Consider the following 24,685-nt stretch of genomic DNA (forward strand, 5'->3'; position numbering starts at 1 on the left):
TCAAAACAACATAATATTAATATTATTACATTGATTTGATTTAGATCGACTGAAGATACTTTAAAACACTAAATTAATTTATTTAAATACGATTGATTTGAATTTTATTTCATCTTAAATCCTATCCAAACACTCCTAATCTAAAAAGATTTTTAAAAATATTTAATTTTAAGGTTAATTTTAAACATTTAAACGTGATATATTCTTTACACAAAAAAGTGATATTTTTTTTTATCAGAAAATGTTTATTTTACTTTAATAAAATTTTATCGTTTAAAATCAAGCTTTAGGAAACCGTTAAAAAATATAAGAACTCCATCATAAGTTTTTGAACTCTTTCTTCTTCGTTTTTTTTTTCCAACCAAGATCACAGCCTACTTATAAACACTCCACCTCCTTCCACCTTCTTCCATCTCTCTCTTTTATTTTTTATTTTTTATTAATTCATGTAAATTAGGATTAGGGTTTATCTCAATTCGCCCTCTACAATTTTAAATCCGAGCTTCTCTTCGATTCATTCCCCCTCCCCAATAAAACCGGCGCGAGAACCAATAAAGGTTAGGATTAGGGTTTTAAATTCGTTTGCATTTGATTCGAATGAACATGGAGAGATCGTTGGACAGATCGAGAGAACCCGGTCCCAAGAAGCCTCGATTAATCGAGGAACTCAGCGCCCGACAATTACCTCTACGCCCTGCGGCAGTTACTACGTTGCCGTCTACGAGGTTCCGAGCATATGACAGAGACTCCGGCGGCGGCGGAGGGTATCAGCCGCAGCCTCCGCCGCACCAAGAGCTTGTGATTCAGTACAAGACCGCGCTTGCTGAGCTCACTTTCAATTCGAAGCCAATAATTACCAACTTGACTATTATTGCTGGAGAGAACTTGTCTGCTGCCAAGGCAATTGCTGCCACCGTTTGTGCTAATATTATAGAGGTGAACAAAATATGCAGTTGTTTATGTCAAGTTTATTGAATTGAATAGTAATGGATTTGGAATGAAGAAAGAGCAATTCAATTAGTTTTATTGTTTGTCATGCTATGCGTTGATGAATTGGGTTAGTGTTGTACTTAGATGGAAATGAATGCTAGTCAGAAAAAGGGCATTCATAGTTTGTTCAAATTGAATTTCATCTCATTTCATTGGCCCTGTAGATGTAGATTGGTTCTTAAGTGGTACACTCTGCCCTGCACCTTAAAAGAACGAAAAACATATTTAGTTTTCCAATCAGAGTTACAAAGAAAAACAAATACTGTCCTTTGGCCAAATTACGGTAGCTTGGTATTTTGACTACGTGTGTAACTGGTAATTAGCACCATTGGGGAGTGGTTTTGGTATGCACAGGGGATTGAGAATCCTGGTAAACATGGATTTTTCCATTTACAAGAGAGAAGTGAACCCTAAAAGTTTCCAATCTCAATCAGTGCTAAAGTCCACTTTTGGTGAAATTTGATACTAACTTTTAATTGGATTAGATATCGTTGATTGCAGCTGTTTCCCTTGTTTTCATATGTCAGGGAAATCTTATTTCTCTCATGGCGTCTTTGTATTATGGAAAAAAGGTCTTGTTTAATTGAAATGAGTTCATGACTTTCCAGGTTCCGAGTGATCAAAAACTGCCATCTCTTTATCTCTTAGACAGTATTGTGAAGAACATTGGACGGGATTATATAAAATATTTTGCTTCCAGACTACCTGAGGTCAGATATTTATTATCTTTAACCACTTTACCTTCATACCTTTTCTTTGATATGCTTATATGATGAATCCTTTAGATTGTGAAGTTATCAAAATGTATACTGAACTATTCTGATAAAAGTCAGTTACATGAATCAAGAGATTGTAAGAATTCTTGTATTTCCCTTAAAAATAAATAATCTATTTATAATGAAATGGAACCAAATTTTCCCTTTGCATTTTTCCTGCAATATATGTTTTCTAATTCTATACACCTATTTTTAACTAGGTACTACTACTTTACATTTTAGGTATTCTGCAAGGCTTACAGACAGGTTGATCCTTGTGTTCATTCAAGTATGAAACATCTTTTTGGAACTTGGAAAGGAGTCTTTCCTCCTCAGTCCCTTCAGATGATTGAGAAGGAACTTGGCTTTGCACCTGCAGTCAATAGTTCAGCTTCAGTATCTGCTACAGTCAGGAGTGATTTGCAGTCACAACGCCCACCTCATAGTATCCATGTGAATCCCAAGTATTTAGAAAGGCAGCGTCTTCAGCAGTCAAGTAGGGTAGGTGCAATTATGTCAAAACTTGTCCTTTAAAGGTTTGAAATGATGCATTTTGATAGGAATCAGTCAAGATTGGACAGTGATACAGAAGCTTTTGTGATGGAACTGAAATTTAGAGTCATGTGTTTCTTGGATGATGAAACAGGACTGGAAGACATGTCATTTTTAATCTTGAATATGAGACAATACAGTATTTTTGCAATAAGTGTAATTGAATTGGAATTTTCATTGAACTAATTTGAATTTCTTTTTTTTTCTTCTTAATCATGAATTATCCTGATTTTGCGGTTCTGTTTATGGTTTGACATGTGACATATGTGCTATTAACCTTTTTAGACATTAGTTAAAAGTAATATTTTGAACATCATCTTCATATTATTTTTATGTACATATTTTAGATTTTTGTTTTCACTTTGTAACTGTATCTTAAAGTCTGATTCACAATTCAAGTCTTTTGGTCCACCATCTCTTGTACTTATTTCTTTTGCCATGTCCTTTTTTTATGTCATGAAGAGTAAAGGAGTAGTTAATGATATGACTGAAGCTGTTTTAAACTCAAATGAGGATTTGGAGAGGCCAGATAGAGCTTTGAGTGCTGCTCGACCATGGCTGGATCCTAGGATTAACATGCTTGTATGTGAAGTAGCTTTTCTTTTCCTCTTTATACTATTCACTCTATCAGTTGTCATATTTTTAATGTAGTGCTGTATATTGCAGAATAATCAGCACACACATAGAGATGCATTTAATGATTCTGTTCCTGAAAAGAGCATGGATGGGTCATCATACGGAGGCAGTGAATATAGTTCTGTCATTTCAAGTAATTTGGGTTCAGGGGCTGGAAGAACTGGAAGTAAGCTCATTGATTTAGGACATGACAGAACATGGTTCAAAACAGATGGTGGTGATGCAGATACTACATCTGGGCAAAGAAATGGTTTCAATCTGAAGCATAGTTTTTCTAATCATGAAGCACCAAAGTCCATGAATTTGGATGCACATTGTCAGCCGAGACAAAGCATAACTAACAAACAGAACGATGTGATGTCATGTAACTGGAAAACTTCTGAAGAAGAGGAGTTCATGTGGGATGAGATTGACAATGGTTTGATTGATCATGGACCCAATGTATCAAAAACTTTGAGCACGGACACATGGATGGCAGATGTTGAAAATTTGGTAAGCTTGAGGAAAGGGTCAGTTGCACTTTGCCATTTATTCATCCAATTGCAGTTTTTCTCCTTTCTCCTAATTTATAAAATGAAGTGCATTCCTCTTTGACTTAACATGATTTTTTTAGGGGGGGAATGGTGTCCCATGTCCTCCAAATTAATAAAATTCTATCTGATTTGAAAAGCACTTGTCCCACCAGTAATTTTTTCACGTAACAATTAAGTCCAGTTAATGGTGTCTAATTTTAATCAGACGGTATAAACAGTGGCAGATCCACTCATTGGGGTGTGGGGGCAATTGCTCCCACAAAGTAAATCTTTTACTTGAATATATTGAATAAATATTTTTTTTGTCCCGATAAAAGAATAGGTCTTGTCCCCACAAGATAATTTTTTTTAATAAGATGAATATAAATAGTTGTAAAAGATAAAAGAGAAAATAAATTGATACTAATTTTACTCACTTTATCCTTTTTAATTTTACTGTTTTAAATTTTTTATTACTATTTTTAATAAAGCTTATACAATTTTTTGTTTGAGAAAATATTAGACTATTTTTTTCCCCCACTTAAAAAAATTTCTGGATCCGCCACTGTTATAAGCTTATCACTTTTTGCACAGATAGAACATCATTTAGAGTCTTTTATCCCATTAAAAAGTCACTTGTGTAAGCTTCTTCTAATTATGAGAATCAATCCCTATCTTGAAAGATGGGGACATTTCAGAAAATCATATTTTAAAGGAAGGGCCAAATTGCTTGGTAGTTAGTGGCTTAGTGCAATAGAACTATTAGTGTGGTAACATGCAATTACCCCTAATATTTAACTTTTGTATCAAAGAAGTTCTTTTATAATCGTTGTAGGGCCGATTGCCTGAATTCCCTAAGATAATATGCCTAATTTTGTTGATTAAATCAAACACTAATTTATCAAAGCCGAGCAATCCAAAGTTCTAAATATCCTAATACAAACGAAGAAAAAAACCCTGATTTAATTTGTTATAAGATAACCCGGTTCCAAAACATTCAAACCCTAATAATTAAACCACTTAATCCCTAATTACAAAGCCTCAAATTATGGATGCATCACAAATTAATACAATCATCTGAAACTATATATATATATATATATATATATATATATATATATATATATTATTGGTTATACTTGGCTGATTTATCTTTTCCATGTGCAGGAAGGTGAAGATCACCTCCAAATTACACGCCCTTTTGGGGCAAAGGTCAATAGAGAAATATCCACTGTTAAGAATCAATTACCTGGTTTGGGGGGCCATCCACCATCATCGTGGCAATTGCAGAATCTAAAGCCAGGCTACTCAGAAGGATTTGTGTCCTCTCATAGTGCCTTACCAGCCAATGCAAGTTCTTTGACTGTCAAGAAGGGGAACCAATCCTTTATGTCGAATTCGGTAGTAGGAAGGGTCAAATTTGTGGGACAACAATTTGATTCTGGGGAAACTGAATCCCCTTCTTGGCAGTCACCTTTGCGGCAACAGTCTCCATCACTGCCAGGAACAGTACACCACCCTCATTCAATGCAAAATTTTGCTGACCAAGAATTACCCCAGAATCTCAAAACCTCTCAATTTTTGGGAGGTCCGATAACTCAGCATATTAGAGATCACTCCCTTACGCTACGCCCGATTGTTCAGGTTGGTAACTTGCGAAGATCACAGGAAAAGGACATGCAGGGCCCGTTATCTTCCATGACTTCTTTTCGACCAAAGCTTCAGCAAAAGCAGCTGGACCCGTCTCAGTCTAAAGTTTCTTTAACCAGAGAAACTTCAGCACAGTTGACCACAAATAATTTGTCAGCTGCACCTGTCAAGAGTGGAGTCATCCCCAAGAAATCAATTACCTGTGATCCGGATCCAAGGAAGCATCCATCTCAGACTGGGGTTCAGCCTACTCAGTCTGGTAGACCTACCACATTAGATCCTCTGCATAATGACTCATCTACACTGCCAAAAAACACTCAAGGAAAGGCTGGACAACCACCACAAAGGCTTTCTACTCAACCACCCGCTTCCTCTAACATTAGCAGTTCCTCAGCTCCGACCTTAAATACTGCCAAAAATAATAAACTAAATCCAATTTCAAACCTTTTAAGCTCATTGGTTGCAAAGGGTTTGATATCTGCAGAAACAGAATCACCAACTATGGTACCAAGTGAGGTTCCGAAGGGATCCAAAGATCAAACTGAAATAATTACCACCAGTTGTTCTTTACCAGTTACATCAATTTCTGGTTCTGCAGCTGTCCCAGTATCGTCTTCCGGAGATGAGGTAGATTCTGCTACAAAAACCTCTCTCGCCTCACCTCAATCAACTAGCACGGAAATCAGAAATCTTGTTGGCTTTGATTTTAGACCTAATGTAATTCGAGAATTCCACCCATCAGTAATTAGGGAATTATGGGATGATTTCCCTCATAATTGCAAAGTTTGTGGTATTAAGCTTAAACAAGAAGAACTGTTTAATAGACATTTGGAGTGGCATGCCACAAGAGAACATGGTCCAATTAAGGCATCAAGAAGTTGGTATGCTGAGTCTAGTGACTGGATTGCTGGCAAGGCAGAATATTCATCTGAGTCTGGGTTTAATGATTCTGTTGATGTACACGAACAAAAAACAGACAGCAGTCAATTGGATACGATGGTTCTAGCAGATGAAAACCAGTGTCTGTGTGTATTGTGTGGCGAGCTATTTGAAGATGCGTACTGTCATGAAAGGAACGAGTGGATGTTCAAAGGGGCCGTTTACATGAACTATTCAGATGTCAACTGTGAGATGGAAAGTAGAAATGTGGGTCCCATCATTCATGCCAAATGCTTATCAGAGAACTCAATCGTCACCAATTTGGTAAGGCCTATTATCTGATATTGGTTGACGTCTTCCAGTTTAATGTTTAAACTTCAAAGCTTCAATTTGTCTACTTGAAGGAGTGTGTTTAAATTTTGGCTTATTGCACTTTTTTCCCTCAACTTTTTAATTTTTGATGCATTTTTATCCCTTACAAAATAATTTAGTGTACTTTATTCTCAACTTTTAAGAAACTTGTGAATTTTACCTTCTATCATTTATCCATTAATAATTGCTAAAATTGGAGTAGGGTTGAAAAAAGGTCAAATGGCCCGTCAGGGCTTGCAGCTTGGCCTGACCTATTTAGGCTCTAGCTAATGCTTTTCATAAAGTCTTTTTAACTAAAAAGGTCAAACTGTAGACTTTAAAAAAAGTCTATTAAACGGGATAGACTGACTTGTTTATACAATAGTATATATAATATTATATATATATATATATATATATATATATATATTTATATTTAATATATAATTATTAATAATTTTATAATAAAAATAATATATGTAAGGATCAAGGTTTGTTGGCCCAGTTAGACCTATTGGCTTGTTTATAGGTCCTTCTATAAAATAGGTTGCTTAAACGGACTTTTAAACAAGACTAAGGCTTAAAGAAAGGTTAGGTAGGCCATGGGCTTTCAATCAAGCCAGGCTCAGGCTTAATAAAAGCCTATTAAGCCTGATAGCTATTTATAATATATATATATATATATATATATATATATATATATATATATATATATATATATATAATATTTTTTATTGGATTTTGCTAACTACACATCCTTGTTTTATAGGCCTTTCTACAAAAACAGATTGCATAAACATTCAGGTCAGATCAGACTTTTATATAAACAAGATTAAGGCTTTAAAAAAGGCCTGTAAAAGGTAAAGGTCAGCCTGCCTGTTTCCAATTGATAGGTTTCTTGTCAACCCTCCTCTCTCCTGTTCAATTGTTTTAAACAGTATTTTTCCTACCTTTAGGATAAGATCAAATTAAAGGTATGTAAAAAAAAAAGGAAATTAAGGGGAAGCCTCCGTTTCAGTATTAGGGGTCTAAAATATAATAATTAATTGAACGAGCTTCGCAAGACGTGAATAAGTGAATCACTAGTGTATTTGTTTTGGCTCCTATTTCTCCTATCCCTTTTCTTTATCCAAAGTTAATAAGATTTCTTGTGTAAAAATAAATTTAATTAATAAATAGAGAAAAAATTAAATGCCAAGTCAAACGTCGGGATTCATATCTCAAGAATGTGAGTTCACATTCTACTTTCGATATATGAATCTTATTGGTGAGCGATAAGTAAGTGTCTCTATTAGTACTTAATGAGCCTTGCGGGTTGAGACATGTCATGACTTGGTAAGCCTTGAGACTCAATTCTCCTAAATTTTTTATAATAAAAAAATCAAATATCAGATGTGAATGCAATGCTAATTTAACACGATCTAGAAAGAAAATTATAGGATCTGGAAGCAGCAGCCCAACAATGATTCCCATGGATGTTTCTTGTCTCAATAGTGCATGTTTAAATTAAAGTTGGAAGAATTCAAAAGTATATTTATCTTAGAAGCTACAATTTTTTTCTTCTTCGACTGGTGTATTAATCCAAACATAAGATTAACATGATTATTAGCCATAAAAATCGTGGATCTATTTTTTAGGCAAGCCGCAAGTCCTTTTACATATATGACTTATTGTATTATATAATACTTCTCTTTTTATATAATGTTTAAAGGTTTTGACACATCAAATAATGTAATTTGTTGAATTTCAAAGAAAACACTAGGTAACTTTTAAATATATCCTTTATCTCTCTAAAATGTATTTAATGCAATATTGATTTTGTAAAATTACCTAATTTTTGTAACAATTTTTTCTCTATAAAATGTTATATAATTTGAAACGATGGGAGTATATGCAATAGGCACATGATCAGAAACAGTTATAATATGGCCTTCTTTTCTTTATGTTTATTAATCTGATACATCTTTTTCTTTATTTATGTTAGGTCTAGGGCTTTTGTGTTTTGTCTTTAATTTTTTGAATTATAAAAAAAAAATAACTATACGTATTGTTATTGGGGATCTGGCTGTGAATATATCCACCAATGGGTTTCCACACTCATCTAAAATGCTCAAGTAATTAAAAAATAATTGTGGGAGTCAATGCAAATATCATTGTAACATGCACGCATATGTTGTAATGTGGTATATACTTCACATGAGTGGAAGGTCATTATAAATTGAAACGGATTCAGTGATTTTAAAGCGGGAAATCACTGTGACTTTTCTCCTTTTTAGGCCATTAGATTAATTTTTAATGGTCTAGGTTTTTGCCATTTATTTTAAAAATATTTTTAATTTAATTATTAATTTGGTTTCTATATTTTATATATTTAAAAGTTATAAAAAATATCACTGAGCATGTAGATTAATTTACACATCATCTGTATCTTCTTTTTGGAGAGAATGTTGTTCAAACTGAAGACTAATATGACCAGTAAAGTTTTTTTAGAGACTACTTGATTAAACTGAAATAATTTATATAATAGTTAATCTATATGCTTAATAATACTTTTTATGGTTTTAAAGTATAAAAAATATAAGATTGAGTTAATAACTTGATTAAAAAAATCTTTTAAAACAAGTGACAAAATATATAGACCAACAAATTAAATTAATGATATAAAAATGAGGGAAATTCACTTCCCTCCACAAAGTCACTGAATTCATGCCCATTGTAATTAGAGAATTGTGTTTTCTCAAGCGTGAAAGTCAACTCCATGAAGAGACGAGAAAAACTAAGGCTTCAGCATATATATGCAGTACACACTAGAGTTTAGATCAATGAGTCAAGAGAAAAAGAGAAGAGAAATATCAATGGATATTGAGCGTTTGAATTGTGGCAAAGTAAAAAAAGTAGAGGAAAAAATTATAAGATAAAAATTCGGAATATATTCTATAGAATAAGAGGAGTTATCACAATTAGTATATGATCTACATATACAAAAGAAAATGTAGCTAATCTACCAATCATCTAACTAATACGATAACAACCAAATGAATTCCAAATTAATTTCAAATTATTTTCTTGTAACATTCTCAGCAAGCTGAGATACATATAAGCTAATATCGCTTGAGATTTGCATATATAATGCAAAATTTATTAAGTAACAACATAAAAAAATAAAATAAACAAGCTGTAATCACTTTGTAAAAATAAATAATAAGCTGAATTCAAGCACAAGCTACATTTTATCCTTTACTTTGATTGAAGTTTTTTTAAGTAAAATTTAGTATGAATCAATTGTTTATAAAATGCTACTTTTACATTATTCTGCATCTTTTATTTACGTTTTCAACCATTAATATTCATTTGTAATATTTTTGTGAAAATTGTTCATACCAAACAACATCTCCCTTTTTTCAATATGTCATCCTTCGTTCTTCAAGTATAAGAGGCAAGAACATGTATTTGAGTAAATAAATGTTTATTTCATAAATTCTTATTAAATGAGAATTAGTGTAATAAATTTGAATCATTTGATTATAAATTTATTTTATTTTTTTATGGAATTTGATTATAAATTTATAAAAAAAAATTAAAAATTATTTTCATGAATGAATTTACTAAAAACTATTAAAATAAACTAAAATTATATATAGTCAAAAATTATTTTTCTGAATCTAAATAAATTTTGTATAAATTCTTTGTGACACTCCTATGACTTAATGAGAACCTTTGTGTGAAATACTAGTTGATTCATAAATAGTCAACCCTTCACTTTAACTTGAAGATTTGTTTAGACCTGAGAGTTTCAACCCTATTGTGCCTTCTGTTAATAATATTTGACAATGAACCAAATTGTACAAATAACATAAAATAGAAAAAGTTCAAGTATTATTTTTTTCAAAGGAGTGGAGTAATATCAAACACTTGCTCACAATTGTCAATTACAATTAATTAATGAATAAAGAATTGAGTTTTCAAAGATGGTTTGATTAAAACTAAAACTATTCTATCCTTGGATTCAATAACAAAATTTAAATAGAATCAAAAGAAGAAAAACTGTTTAGGCTTTTTATCGAACAAGTAATATGCAGTAAAATTAATTAAGAAATAATAAGGAATCGGGGTTGAACTTCATGAGATGTCATTCATCATGTATCATAACAATAATAAAATCAACGCCAACTCACACACTCACTTGATATATCTCCATGCACAAAAGTTCATCAATTTTCAATTCCTTAGACAATTGAAATCAAATTCCACCACTAAACCCCTAATCCCTTAGGAGGTGTTAATAAAGGAATTTGCATTAATCATAAGCATACAAGGAGGTCGTTAAATTTATACCCATTCCTAGGTCTGAATTCAATGACAGTTCCACTTCAATTCAAGCATTAAGAAGAGTTATCCAATCACAAATCAGCTCAACTCATATCATGAGTGGTCAAGCCATGGAGCAATTTAAGCATGGAAGTAGAAAAGCAAAATGTTAAATGAAGAGTTAGGGTTCACAAGCAATATATAAGCGAGTCTCACTAGATCCAACCCCAACAATTCTAGATTTAGCTACTCCTAGCCATTAAGTTGCAAAAATTCCATGGAGAAATGAAGAATTGAAGAGAAGAAGCCATGAGAGCTTTATAGGTCACTATCATGGTTATTACAAAGCAAAAAGGGGTTTGAGAATTTTATAGAACGAAAAAGTGCAAAGCAACAATATGAAAATCTCTTAAGTAGGGTACAACATGCGCCAAATTAAGTCATCACGTGCAAACAAGCGCTTAAGTGCACTTAGAGTGATGCTTAGGCGCTATGAAAATCAAACTGGTTGCTTCTTAATTGGCGCTTAAATGCTTCTCTTCTCTGCCAACCTCTTGCTTGTGGCACTTAAGCGCCAACAACTCCACGCTTAAGATAATGGTCTCCAAAATAATCATTCAAACCAAATTAAAAAGGCAATTATCACCTTCGCTTTTTGATAAGTAACTTTACTTTCTATTCAAAACCCATGGGCTAGTAGTAAATTATTGTATTTGTAGGTCATATTTTGCCGCTAGAAATCTGTGATAAGGCATGGCCATTTCGTCATAGTGGGCTATGGCAACTACACTGATTAAGCGCATTTTGGGGTTATGATCTCAAACACGTGCAGATGGATGGATGGAAATTTAAAACGCGATAATGACAACATGCAATGCAAGTGCGGAAGTGTCCCAATCTTCCCGCTGTTGGAACATGTTGAGGGGGAGGTTGATGAAATTAAATAACTCCACCAATTTTTCTGACTTTATACATACATCAATAACTTTTTGACTGGCTTACACACTTTTTTAATTATGGTTTCACAATTGAACTGCAAAATCTCTTTTTTTTTTGTTTCTAAGTCTCCAAATTACCGTTCTATAAAAAGGAAATCTTTGTTGTGTTTAGTTCTTGAATTTATGATGCCACAAATCCACATAGTGCATGTTTATGTGTGTGAGACTTGAATCTTTTTCTAGTTACCATAAAAACTCATCATAAAATGACATATAAACACTTGAGTCAAAACTATTCTAGACAATGTAGAACTTACCTATTGTGATATCCTTCAAACTACAACATAAAATTGATTTGTAAATGGTACTTATGAACCAAATCACCAAATTGATGCTGGTACTTGTGAACTAAATTCTTAATTTGAATATTGTTCTCCTTAGTTTCTTTATTTCATGGCCAGATTCATATCAAGTATTCAATATTAAGGCATGTGATAAATATGAAAGATATGTGAGAAATGCAAGATGTAGTGGGAAACATTTGTTTTTAACAGAAAATTAACCAAGCTAGGATGAACAGAAAATTACTTGTCAAGCAAGTTCCTGTGAGTTATTAATATATGTATTTGAGAATTTTTTGAGGCGTGAGAAGGGTAGATTGAGATGCTTGGTAGAATTAGAAATGTAGGACAATGATGATAGGTAAGGATTTGCGGGATGGAGGAGATTCAGAGTGTTTGGAGACATTATCTTGTAATCCTGTTTCGATTGTAAACTCTACTCATATTTTGAGCATTCACCATTTTGTAATTAGCAAGAGGATGTATTGTGTATTTGCGTAGGAAGACACTTTACTCGTTATTTTTTTTCTTCTAATAAAAGATTTTAAAAAATATTTGAAATTTTAATGTTAATTTCAAACATTTAAAACTGATACATTCTTTCTTTTATGTTCAAGGATCCAATGCAGTTTCATGATTTATAATAACTCATATTTAATCAACTTAGACGCTATAATAACAGTATATTCTTTACACAAAAAAAGTGATATTTTTTTATCAAGCTTTAGGAAACCGTTAAAAAAAATATAAAAACTCCATTATAAGATTTTGAACTCTTTCTTCTTCGTTTTTTTTTCCAACCAAGATCACAGCCTACTTATAAACACTCCACCTCCTTCCACCTTCTTCCATCTCTCTTATTTTTTTTTTTATTAATTCATGTAAATTAGGATTAGGGTTTATCTCAAATCGCCCTCTACAATTTTAAATCCGAACTTCTCTTCGATTCATTCCCCCTCCCCAATAAAACCGGCGCGAGAACCAATAAAGGTTAGGATTAGGGTTTTAAATTCGTTTGCATTTGATTCGAATGAGCATGGAGAGATCGTTGGACAGATCGAGAGAACCTGGTCCCAAGAAGCCTCGATTGATCGAGGAACTCAACGCCCGACAGTTACCTCAACGCCCTACGGCAGTTACTACGTTGCCGTCTACGAGGTTTCGAGCATATGGCAGAGACTCCGAAATCAGCGATTTGGGTCGTGGCGGTGGCGGCGGGTACCAGCCGCAGCCTCCGCCGCACCAAGAGCTTGTGACTCAGTACAAGACTGCGCTTGCTGAGCTCACTTTCAATTCGAAGCCGATAATTACCAACTTGACTATTATTGCCGGAGAGAACCTTTCTGCTGCCAAGGCAATTGCTGCTGCTGTTTATGATAATATTCTGGAGGTGAACAAAATGTGTAGTTGTTTACGTTAAGTTTGTTGAGTTGAATTGTAATGGATTTGGAATGAAGAAAGAGCAATTCGAGTTAATCTCTCTGACTAGTGAGGAGTGGTGTTATTGTTTGTCATGCTATACGTTGATGAATTGGGTTAGTGTTGTACCTAGATGGAAATGAATGCTAGTCAGAAAAAAGGCATTCATAATTTGTTGAAATTTAATTTCATCTCATTTCATTGGCCCTGTAGATGTAGATTGGTTCTTAAATGGTACACTCTGCCCTGCACCTTAAAAGAACGAAAAACATAATTAGTTTTCCAATCAGAGTTACAAAGAAAAACAAATACTGTCCTTTGGCCAAATGACGGTAGCTTGGTATTTTGACTACGTGGGTAACTGGTAATTAGCACCATTGGGGAGTGGTTTTGGTATGCACAGGGGATTGAGAATCCTGGAAAACATGGATTTTTTCATTTGCAAGAGAAAAGTGAACCCTAACAGTTTCCAATCTCAATGCTAAAGTCCACTTTTGGTGAAATTTGATACTAACTTTTAATTGGATTAGATATCGTTGATTGCTGTTGTTTCCCTTGTTTTCATATGTCAGGGCAATCTTATTTCTCTCATTGTGTCTTTGTATTATGGAAATAAGGTCTTGCTTAATTGAAATGTGTTCTTGACTTTCCAGGTTCCTAGTGATCAAAAACTGCCATCTCTTTATCTCTTAGACAGTATTGTTAAGAATATCGGACGGGATTATATAAAATATTTTGCTTACAGACTACCTGAGGTCAGATATTTATTATCTTTGACCATTTTACCTTCACACCTTTATTTTGATATGCTTATATGATCAATGCTTTAGATTGTGAAGTTATGAAATTTTATAGTGATCTGTTCTGATAAAAGTCAGTTACATGAATCAAGAGATTGTAAGAATTCTTGTATTTGCCTAAAAAATAAATCTATTTATAATGAAATGGAACCAATATTTCCCTTTGCATTTTTCGTGTGATATATGTTTTCTAATTCTATACACCTATTTTTAACTAGGTACTACTACTTTACATTTTAGGTATTCTGCAAGGCTTACAAACAGGTTGATCCTTGTGTTCATTCAAGTATGCAACATCTTTTTGGAACTTGGAAAGGAGTCTTTCCTCCTCAGTCCCTTCAGATGATTGAGAAGGAACTTGGCTTTGCACCTGCAGTCAATAGTTCAGCTTCAGTATCTGCTACAGACAGAAGTGATTTGCAGTCACAACGCCCACCTCATAGTATCCATGTGAATCCCAAGTATTTAGAAAGGCAGCGTCTTCAGCAGTCAAGTAGGGTAAGTGAAACCATTGCATCAAAACTTGTCCTTTAAAGGTTTAAAATGATGGATTTTGATGGGAATCAGTCAAGATTGGATACTGTTACAGAATTTTTTGTGATGTACTGAAATTTGCAGTCATTTGTTCCTTGGATGATGAAACAGGACTGGAAGGCATGCTGTTTTTCATCTTGAATATGAGACACTATACAGTATTCTTGCGATAAGTGTATTTGTATTGGAATTATCCGTTGAACTAATTTGAATTTCTTTATTCTTCTTAATCATGAATTATCTTGATTATGTGGTTCTGTTTATGGTTTGACATGTGACATGTGCTACTGCTATTAAACATTTTAGACATTAGTAATGTTTTGAACACCATCTTCATATTATTTTTATGTACATATTTTAGATTTCTTTTTTGATTTTGTATCTGTATCTTAAAGTTTGATTCACAATTCAAGTCTTTTGGTCCACCATCTCTTGTACTTATTTCTTTTTCCATGCCCTTTTTTATGTCATGAAGAGTAAAGGGGTAGTTAATGATATGACTGGAGCTGTTTTAAACTCAAATGAGGATTCGGAGAGGCCAGATAGAGCTTTGAGTGCTGCACGACCATGGCTGGATCCTAGGATTAACATGCTTGTATGTGAAGTAGCTTTTCTTTTCCTCTTTATACTATTCACTCTATCAGTTGTCATATTTTAATGTAGTGGTGTATATTGCAGAATAATCAGCACACACATAGAGATGTATTTAATGATTCTGTTCCTGAAAAGAGCATGGATGGGTCATCATACGGAGGCAGTGAATATAGTTCTGTCATTTCAAGTAATTTGGTCTCAGGGGCTGGAAGAACTGGAAGTAAGCTCATTGATTTAGGACATGACAAAACATGGTTCAAAACAGATGGTGGTGATGCAGATACTACATCTGGGCAAAGAAATGGTTTCAATCTCAAGCGTAGTTATTCAAATCGTGAAGCACCAAAGCTCACGAATTTGGATGCACATCGTCAGCCAAGACAAAGCACAACTGACATACGGAACAATTTGATGTCAGGTAACTGGAAAACTTCTGAAGAAGAGGAGTTCATGTGGGGTGAGATGAACATTGGTTTGACTGATCATGGAGCCAATGTATCAAGCAATTTGAGCACAGACACATGGATGGCAGATGATGAGAATTTGGTAAGCTTGCCAAAAGGGTCAGTTGCACTTTGCCATTTATTCATCCAATTGCAGTTTTTCTCCTTTCTCCTAATTTATAAAACGAAGTGCATTCCTCTTTGATTTAACATGATTTTTTGTAATTATTTTGCAATTGTGTCCCATGTCCTGGTGCAGCGGTAAAGTTGTGCCTTGGTGACTTGTTGGTCATGGGTTCGAATCCGGAAACAGCCTCTTTGCATATGCAAGGGTAAGGCTGCGTACAATATCCCTCCCCCATACCTTCGCATAGCGAAGAGCCTCTGGGCAATGGGGTACGAAGTTTTTTGTGTCCCATGTCCTCCAAATTAATAAAACTATTGCTGATTTGAAAAGCACTTGCCCCACCAGTAATTTTTTCACGTAACAATTAAGACCAGTTAATGGTGTCTAATTTTAATCAGATCCACTTAAGGTATAAGCTTATCACTTTTTGCACAATTAGAACATCATTCATAGTCGTTTTATCCCATTGAAAGTCACTTGTGTAAGCTTCTTCTAATTATGAGGATCAATCCCTATCTTGAAAGATGGGGAACATTTCAGAAAGTCATATTAAAGGAAGGGGTAAATTGCTTGGTAGTTAGTGCAATAGGATTAATAGTGTGGTAACATGCAATTTTCCCTAATATTTAACTCTTGTATCAAATAAATTCTTTTGTAATCATTCTAGGGCTGAATGCCTGAATTCTCTAAGATAATATCCCTAATTTTGTTGATTAAAACAAACACTAATTTATCAAAACCGAGCAATCCGAAGTTCTAAATATCCTAATACAAACAAATAAAAAATCCTAATTTAATTTGGCATAAGATATCCCGGTTCCAAAACATTCAAACCCTAATAATTAAACCACTTAATCCCTAATTACAAAGCCTTTAATTACGGATGTGTCACAAATTAATACATTGATCTGAAATTATATATATATTTTGTTGGTTATACTTGACTGATTTATTTTTTCCATGTGCAGGAAGGTGAAGATCACCTCCAAATCACACGCCCTTTTGGAGCAAAGGTCGATAGAGAAATATCCACTGCTAAGAAACAACCACCTGGTTTTGGGGGTCATCCACCGTCATCCTGGCAATTGCAGAAGCACCACTCAATTGATAAGTTGAATCTAAAGCCAGGTTACTCAGAAGGATTTGTGTCAACTCTTAGTGGATTACCAGCCAACCCAAGTTCTTTGGCTGTCAAGAAGGGGAACCAATCCTTTACATCGAATGCAGTAGTAGGAATGGCCAAATTTGTGGGACAACAATTTGATTCTGGGGAAACTGAATCCCCTTCTGGGCAGTCACCTTTGCGGCAACAGTCTCCATCACTTCCAGGAGCAGTACACCATACTCATTCAATGCAAAATTTTGCTGACCAAGAATTGCCCCAGAATCTCAAAACCTCTCGATTTTTGGGAGGTCCGATAAGTCAGCATATTAGAGATCGCTCACCTACCGGTCATCCAATTGTTCAGGTTGGTAACTTGCGAAGATCACAGGAAAGGGACATGCACGGCCCATTATCTTCCATGACTTCTTTTCGACCAAAGCTTCAGCAAAAGCAGCTGAACCCATCTCAGACTGAAGTTACTGCTAAAACTAAGCTGCCCCAGTCTAAAGTTTCTTTAACCAGAGAAACTTCAGAACAGTTGAGCACAAATAATTTGTCAGCTGTACCTGTCAAGAGTGGAATCATCCCCAAGAAATCAATTTCCAGTAATCTGGATTCAAGGGAGGATCCATCTCAGACTGGGGTTCAACCTACTCAGTCTGGTAGGCCTACCACATTAATTTCTTCAGGGTCTGCTGTGGCATCACCATCTTCATTAGATCCTCTGCATAATGATTCATCTACTCTGCCAAAAAAACCTCAAGGAAAGGCTGGACAACCACCACAAAGGCTTTCTACTCAACCACCTGCTTCCTCTAGTGTTAGCAGTTCCTCAGCTCCAACCTTAAATGCTGCCAAAAATAATAAATTAAATCCAATTGCAAACCTTTTAAGCTCATTGGTTGCAAAGGGTTTGATATCTGCAGAAACAGAATCACCAACTACGGTACCAAGTGAAGCGCCGAAGGGATCCAAAGATCAAACTGAAATAATTACCACCAGTTGTTCTTTACCAGTTACATCAATTTCTGGTTCTGCAGCTATCCCAGTATCATCTTCCGGAGATAAGGTAGATGCTGCTACAAAAATCTCTCATGCCTCACCTCAATCAACTAGCACGGAAATCAGAAATCTCATCGGCTTTGATTTTAGACCTAATGTAATTCGAGAATTCCACCCATCAGTAATTAGGGAATTATGGGATGATTTCCCTCATAATTGCAAAGTTTGTGGTATTAAGCTTAAACAAGAACTGTTTAATAGACACTTGGAGTGGCATGCCGCAAGAGAACATGGTCCAATTAAGGCATCAAGAAGTTGGTATGCTAAGTCAATTGATTGGATTGCTGGCAGGACAGAATATTCATCTGAGTCCGAGTTTACTGACTCTGTTGATTTACAAGACAAAAAAATAGACAGCAGTCAATTGGATACGATGGTTCTAGCAGATGAAAACCAGTGTCTGTGTGTATTGTGTGGCGAGCTATTTGAAGATGTGTACTGTCATGACAGGAACGAGTGGATGTTCAAAGGGGCCGTTTACATGAACTTTTCAGATGTCAATTGTGAGATGGAAAGTAGAAATGTGGGTCCCATCATTCATGCCAAATGCTTATCAGAGAACTCAGTGATCACCAATTCGGTAAGGCCTATTATCTGATATTAGTGGACGTCTTCCAGTTGAAAAATGCATGTTAGGATAGTAAAATCCGTGCATCTCTCACGAATAACGTGGAAAACAGATTTTTTTTTCTCCTTCCGCTTATTTCTCTCAATTTTCCTCTTCTTTTTTTTTTCGGGTTGTTTCATCCTCCCACCATGCACCTAACATATGCAGCAATTATGAGAGAATGGAGTGCTGAAAGGCATGCTTAAGAATGCGAAATTAGAAGCCATGCTTAACCTATGCCACTGGCATGTCGTGCACCATGGAAGGCAGGTGTGAGAATTGAGAAGCACAAGCACATGGTTTTCAATTGGTTTTGTTGTGTGTATTGCAGCGTGAGCAACAGATAATATAATACCATATTTTCATTTTATTTAGTAAATCTTTTTGCTGTAAGAAAAAAAAATTTATTTAATAAGCTGTGCGTATAATTAGAACAAATAACCTGGGCACGTGTGGGGGAAAGATTTGCACGCTGTTGGTGCAATTCGTGGGATTCGTAACATATAGCACCTCTCCTTCCAGTTTGATGTTTAAACATCAAAGCTTCAATTTGTCTACTTGAAGGGGTGTGTTTAAATTTTTTATAGTAATTTGATTTGACCTGTTCTATTTTTGCAGGATAATGATTAATGGTTTGCTTCTATAGCATTTGAGCTATGGCGTAGTCAGAAGCTTACCAAGGGTAACCCACCCAGTTTCACATTGCATAATAAATTTTGATGGTCTTTTATACTTAAAATTTATTGCCTCTAACTGGTTCTTAGAGCGGTCAAACAAATTTTGTGCTTTTATTTTTCTTGTACCCAAAAAAAGAATTGCGTAGTGGTCAAAATATGTAAATGCGAGATAAGTTTTTGCAGCTAAACTTGGTCGTTGATGTGGTTGTGTTAACTTTATTTCAACTATGGAGAGGCGGATTTTCTGCATTTGTTAATCTAAAATAATTGCGTAGTTGTCAAAATATATAAATGCGATAATACTAGGCAAATGAACCATGACCATGGTAATCCAAATATGTTCGATAACGTTATCTGTGTCTGTAAAATTAAATTTCCCCCGTTGTTCAGGAGGGAATTGGAAGTAACATAACCTGTTTCCTGGACATTGCTTTCCTGAATTTCTCACCTTCATAGGCATGTTTGGTTTGCCGGTGGGAGAGTTTGAAATAATGTTTGATTTCTTCTTAAAAGTATGTTTGATGTTAAAACTTAATCTGAAAATTCAATTTAGGAGAAGCAACTATTGAAACATTTTTGTAAACTGCGATATAAATATGCATATAATCATATTAGGCTCACTATACTTTTTATTGGTAGTCTTTTTAGGTAATTGTTTTGTGCATTAATCGTTTTTTTTCATTTTTTCAAAATTATAAATTTATAGATATGTAATCCATATGAACTAATATAAGATAACATGTGACTTTTAAATTATTAACACAACGCTCTAATTAATTAAGTTAATAGGTCAATTATGTTATAAAATAATTAATGTTATTATATGTAATATTAAAATTTTTAATGTATATTTATTGTACATGTAAATTTATATGATAAATTTTGTGGTAATTAATTTTGGTGTAATAATTTTAATATATATTTAATGTATACGTAAATTTATATAATTAATTTTGTGATAATTAATTTTTGTGTATTAAATAAATTAAAATAAAATTAATTGTGACAAAATTTATTAAGTAAGAGTGCATATAAGTTAATTAAATTTACATGTCAAATATTTAGAAGTACCAAGATCTTAAATATTATAAGACTGCTTAAACTATCTTGGTGACTAAAAGAAGCACGGACACTTTTAAATTATCATGTGATCTTTATTGGTTCAACACAAACAGGCCGTGAGATGATGCAGGCTGCAGCAAAGAGCATCTTGAAACAAGTTTCACTTGAATTAGGAGGCAAGTCACCCCTCAATTTTTTATGAGGCTGAATTGCTGATATAGATAAAGCTGTTGAGAGTTCTACTAGGCATCCTATATAACAAGATGAAATTGCTTTAAGGAAATCCTTTCTTTTCAAATATTATATAGCGTCCAGTTATGGGCTAAATTATTCACAATCTCATGCAAATCCCTCTATTTTGAAGGAGCACTAAGTAAAACAATTAATTTTTAATTTTTTCAAAATTTAAAACATTAACGAAGCACTAATATTTTTAACGGAAAATAAAAAAAAATGACTAAAATAAAATTTTCAAAAACATAAAAAACTAAAACAAAATTTTTAAGTACCAAAAGTAAAAAAAAAAAATACTAAAACATAATGCAAAAAAGATAACATTTAGCCTTAAATCTATTATGTAGTAAATTCTTACTCCCTTTGTTTCCAAATAATAGTTATTTAAGGTTGTTTTAGATAGATCAAAAATAGTAATAAATAGATGAAAGAGAGTAAAAATTTTACAACATTAATCTTATATCATCATTAATTCATTTCTAGATTTTGTAGTTCATCATATAAGGGATAACAAGTGAAAAAAATAATTAATATTGTATTAAAAAAATAAAATGACAATTATATTTAGACAATTTTTTATTTCTTATATGACAATTATAATGAAACAGACGTATAATTAATTGTTACATCTAGAAGGAAATAACATAAAAAAACATCTAGAAGAAAATTAAGGGGAAGTATCAGTTTCAGTTTTAGTTTCAATTTCAATATGAGGGATCTATAATAAAATAACAATTAGGTTAATGACATTCACATTAAGTGAATCATTAGTATATTTGTTTGGAATCAACAAGGTCCAACATAATTGATAGATAGTTGTATTTTTTAAGTATGTTGACAAAGGGGGTTGAACCTCTAGTCATGTGTATGAAAAGAACTTTGTTAGAAGAGACAAAATTAACTTTCGTGATCTCTACGTCTTGAGGATTAGTCTCATGATCTTCACTTATGAAGATATCTTGGTGACGAGAGAAAAAATTGTTTGACTCCTATTTCACCTATTTATTGTTTATCTTTATCCGAATTTAATAAGATTTACCGTGTAAAATAAATTCAATAGAGAAAAAATTAAATGGCTTATCAAATGCCGTATGTGAAAGTAATGCTAATTTCTTCTCCTTTTCTTCCTTTAACTATAAGTCAATCTTATAATTTCCCAATTTTGGCATATGATTTATTGTACTGTATATGCAATGGACTCGTGAACAAAACAGTTAGAATAGGTCTTCCTTTATGTTTATTAATTAATCGGATACATCCTTGCTCTTTTATGTGGTTATACTATCCGTATTGGGGATCTGGCAGTGAGTATGTACACCAATGGGTTCCCACACTAAAAATGCTTGGTAATTAAAACTTAATTATGGGAGTCAATACACGTCATTGCACCATGCACATATGCGCGCACATGTAGAGATGTATATACTACACATGAGCTGAAGATCATTATAGCTAGAGAATTATGTTTTCTCGAGCATGAAAGTCAACTTTGAAGTTCATGGGGAAGAGACCAGGGAAACTAAGGCTTCAGCATATATGCAGTACTTTAGAGTTTAGATCAATGAAATTAAAGATCAAAAGGGAAGAGAAATATAAGAGCATTTTTATAAGAGTAATTCTTTTAAGAGAATTTTTATTTTCTAATAAAAATTATTATTTAAAGAATTAAATATGTTTTTACTTCGTGAGACTTTTTTTTGTCCTTTAAATTTAAGATTATTTTTTTAGTCGTTAGAATACGTAAAATGTTATCTTTTTATCCTTCTACAAAGTAGGAATCAAAAAAAAAAATAAGAAATTCACACTTTTTGATATTTTTTACCATCATAATTTAATTTTCTATTTTATATTTTAAAGTATAATTTTTGGGTAGTTTGAAACTATCAAAATCAACTCAATAAAAAAATTAAAACAACTTTTAAAGTGATTAATGGATTTTTTATTTTTTTTACTGATTTGATTATTATATTTTTTAATCACCGTAAAATATAATTTAAAATATAAAATAAAAAATCAAACTATCATGCTAAAAATATCAAAAATATGATTTTTTTTTTGTTTAGTTCAAAGTTTGCAAAACGACATGGATTCTATATACTAAAAAATAACTTCAAATTTAAAAAATTAAAAAAATAAATTAGATTTAAAAAACTAAAAACATATTTAAGTTTAATTTAAACTGTGGAATAATGTTTTTTATTGGCATTAAATTAAATTGTGAAATAGTAGTTGATTGACAAATAGCCAACCCTTTTAATTGACAGCTGTTTCTGAATGTGAAACCCCTGTGGTGTCTTCACTTTTTTATAAGTAACTTTACACTTTTTATTCAAAATCCATGGGCTAGTAATTAATCTTATTGTATGTCATTTTGCCACTAGAAATCTGTGATAAGACATGGCCATTGTCAAATGTCAACCATTTCGTCTTAGTGAGCTATGGCAACTCCATTGAGCATTTTGGGGTTATGATCTCAAACACGTGCAGATGTATTAGTGAGAATTTAAAACATAACAATGGCTACATGCAATGCAAGTGCGGAAGTGCCCGAATCTTGCCGCTGTTGGAACATGTTGAGGGGGAGGTTGATGAAATTAAATAGCTCCACCAATTCTTCTGACTTTATACATACATCAATAATATTTCTACTGACTTACACACTTTTTGAAGTATTATGCATGATTTCATACTTGAACCGCAAAATCTCCTTTTTTCGGTTTCTAAGTGTTCCTTTCATTTGTAAACATTAATTTTGCATGAACACATAATGACTAATATCAAAAGTTAAATTATAGCACATGAACTTTACTGTAGAGTTTATTGTTAATTATTTATATATAATTCTCATGGTATAATTAAATAGTGTAAAAGATGAAAACTCCTCCTAATGAAATTATTTTTCATATACATGAATCTTAGGATCAACATTTAGAATTGCATATGCTTGAGAAACTTGAATTTCTATCCCGTGAACCAACAAAAATACTGTATTTGGAAATTGAACTGTAAAACATTTTAGTATTCTAGGAAAAAAAATTACTGTGTCGGACTGTCTGTCATTTTAATTTGTTAAAACACATGTATGACTAGTTTTCTTTATTGAGATAATTAAAATAAAATTATAATCTAATCAAAAGTAGTAATATATTTTCTAAAAAATAAAAACTAATGATTCATTGCAAAAAAGTTGTAACAAAAATATAACCAAACACCAACCAACATTAAATTCTAAAAAAGTCATCGCTATTTGTAGATCCAGATTTTCTTTTATTGGTCAATACTAGCTGAGCTAGCTAAGCAGCTTGTCAAATATAACTCTACTAATCTATACTGATTTCTGACTCATTTAGGGTTCACTGCATCCACTTGCCTACACACAACAATGACCTAACTTATTTTAGTTATTTGGAGTCTGGACACTCAGGTTCAACTAAGTTGATATGAGAACTTCGACCTTGTCAATTGAAAGTTAGCTAGAAATCACTACTCAAGTGTACTGGATGTTGGTTAGTCAATTGCATCACTTATTAATAAGTCTCACCTATCTATCAAGCGTGAATTCACTCGTGCAAGATTATTTTTTCTTAATCAATCATTTTTAATTTAAATTTTGAATATACAAACGTTAAATTATACTCTATTTAAAAAAAAATGTTCACCCCATAATAATAATAGTTGTATTAACTTGAAACACGATTGTCTTTGAAAAAAAAAACACTTGTAACTTGTACTTATAAAAAAAAGTATCGCCTGGTTCATTTCAACCCAAAAGCCCACACCTATAAATGGCAGAGATTATCACTGTTCACGTATAAGACTTTCACCTGACCATAGACTTACCACTATTGCCACATCTTCCACCGTGAATTACCACGTACACCCACCAACATCAAAATTCAAAGGACGTTGCAACTTGGAAACTCTACACGTTAACACCACCCATATTATATTATCCATGAGCTCCTCGTTGTTTTCAAAGTGTTGTCACCAAACGTGGTAAGGTTAGAAAATGATCCCAATATGCACTATTATATATCTAAAGTTGTAGTTAAACTGGCGGAAGCTTGTTTAACTTTGATAATAACCCAAATCAAATTAAAATTCAAGAT

At 33.2% G+C, this 24,685-nt stretch overlaps 2 protein-coding genes across 10 annotated transcripts; both read left to right on the forward strand.

The window, feature by feature from the left end:
• Positions 1-333: 333 nt before the first annotated feature.
• Positions 334-7,431, forward strand: LOC114399899 (polyadenylation and cleavage factor homolog 4-like). 4 transcript variants are annotated; one of them, XM_028362119.1, is made up of 7 exons: positions 334-936; positions 1,599-1,700; positions 1,989-2,246; positions 2,760-2,879; positions 2,949-3,425; positions 4,613-6,298; positions 7,095-7,431. In XM_028362119.1, exons 1-7 carry the CDS (start codon positions 598-600, stop codon positions 7,119-7,121), a joined length of 3,009 nt encoding a protein of 1,002 aa, XP_028217920.1. In that variant the 5' UTR covers positions 334-597; the 3' UTR covers positions 7,122-7,431. The 4 variants fall into 4 exon arrangements, with proteins under 4 accessions (XP_028217920.1, XP_028217922.1, XP_028217921.1 ...); XM_028362120.1 differs by having other exon boundaries at positions 335-936; positions 2,964-3,425; XM_028362121.1 differs by lacking the exon at positions 2,760-2,879 and having other exon boundaries at positions 2,964-3,425.
• Positions 7,432-12,692: 5,261 nt separating this feature from the next.
• Positions 12,693-19,494, forward strand: LOC114399698. Of its 6 annotated transcripts, XR_003663800.1 has the most exons (8): positions 12,693-13,302; positions 13,985-14,086; positions 14,372-14,629; positions 15,141-15,260; positions 15,344-15,805; positions 16,798-18,576; positions 18,772-18,873; positions 19,222-19,494. XR_003663800.1 is itself a non-coding variant. In XM_028361910.1 (7 exons), the coding sequence occupies exons 1-7, from the start codon at positions 12,943-12,945 to the stop codon at positions 19,231-19,233; spliced, it is 3,093 nt and encodes a 1,030-aa protein (XP_028217711.1). In that variant the 5' UTR covers positions 12,693-12,942; the 3' UTR covers positions 19,234-19,494. The 6 variants fall into 6 exon arrangements, 4 of the variants coding, with proteins under 4 accessions (XP_028217711.1, XP_028217712.1, XP_028217710.1 ...); XR_003663799.1 differs by having other exon boundaries at positions 16,798-18,873; XM_028361910.1 differs by lacking the exon at positions 18,772-18,873.
• The last annotated feature ends 5,191 nt before the right edge of the window (positions 19,495-24,685 follow it).

Source organism: Glycine soja, chromosome 19 (assembly GCF_004193775.1).
Source record: "Glycine soja cultivar W05 chromosome 19, ASM419377v2, whole genome shotgun sequence".
Classification (NCBI taxonomy): domain Eukaryota; kingdom Viridiplantae; phylum Streptophyta; class Magnoliopsida; order Fabales; family Fabaceae; genus Glycine; species Glycine soja.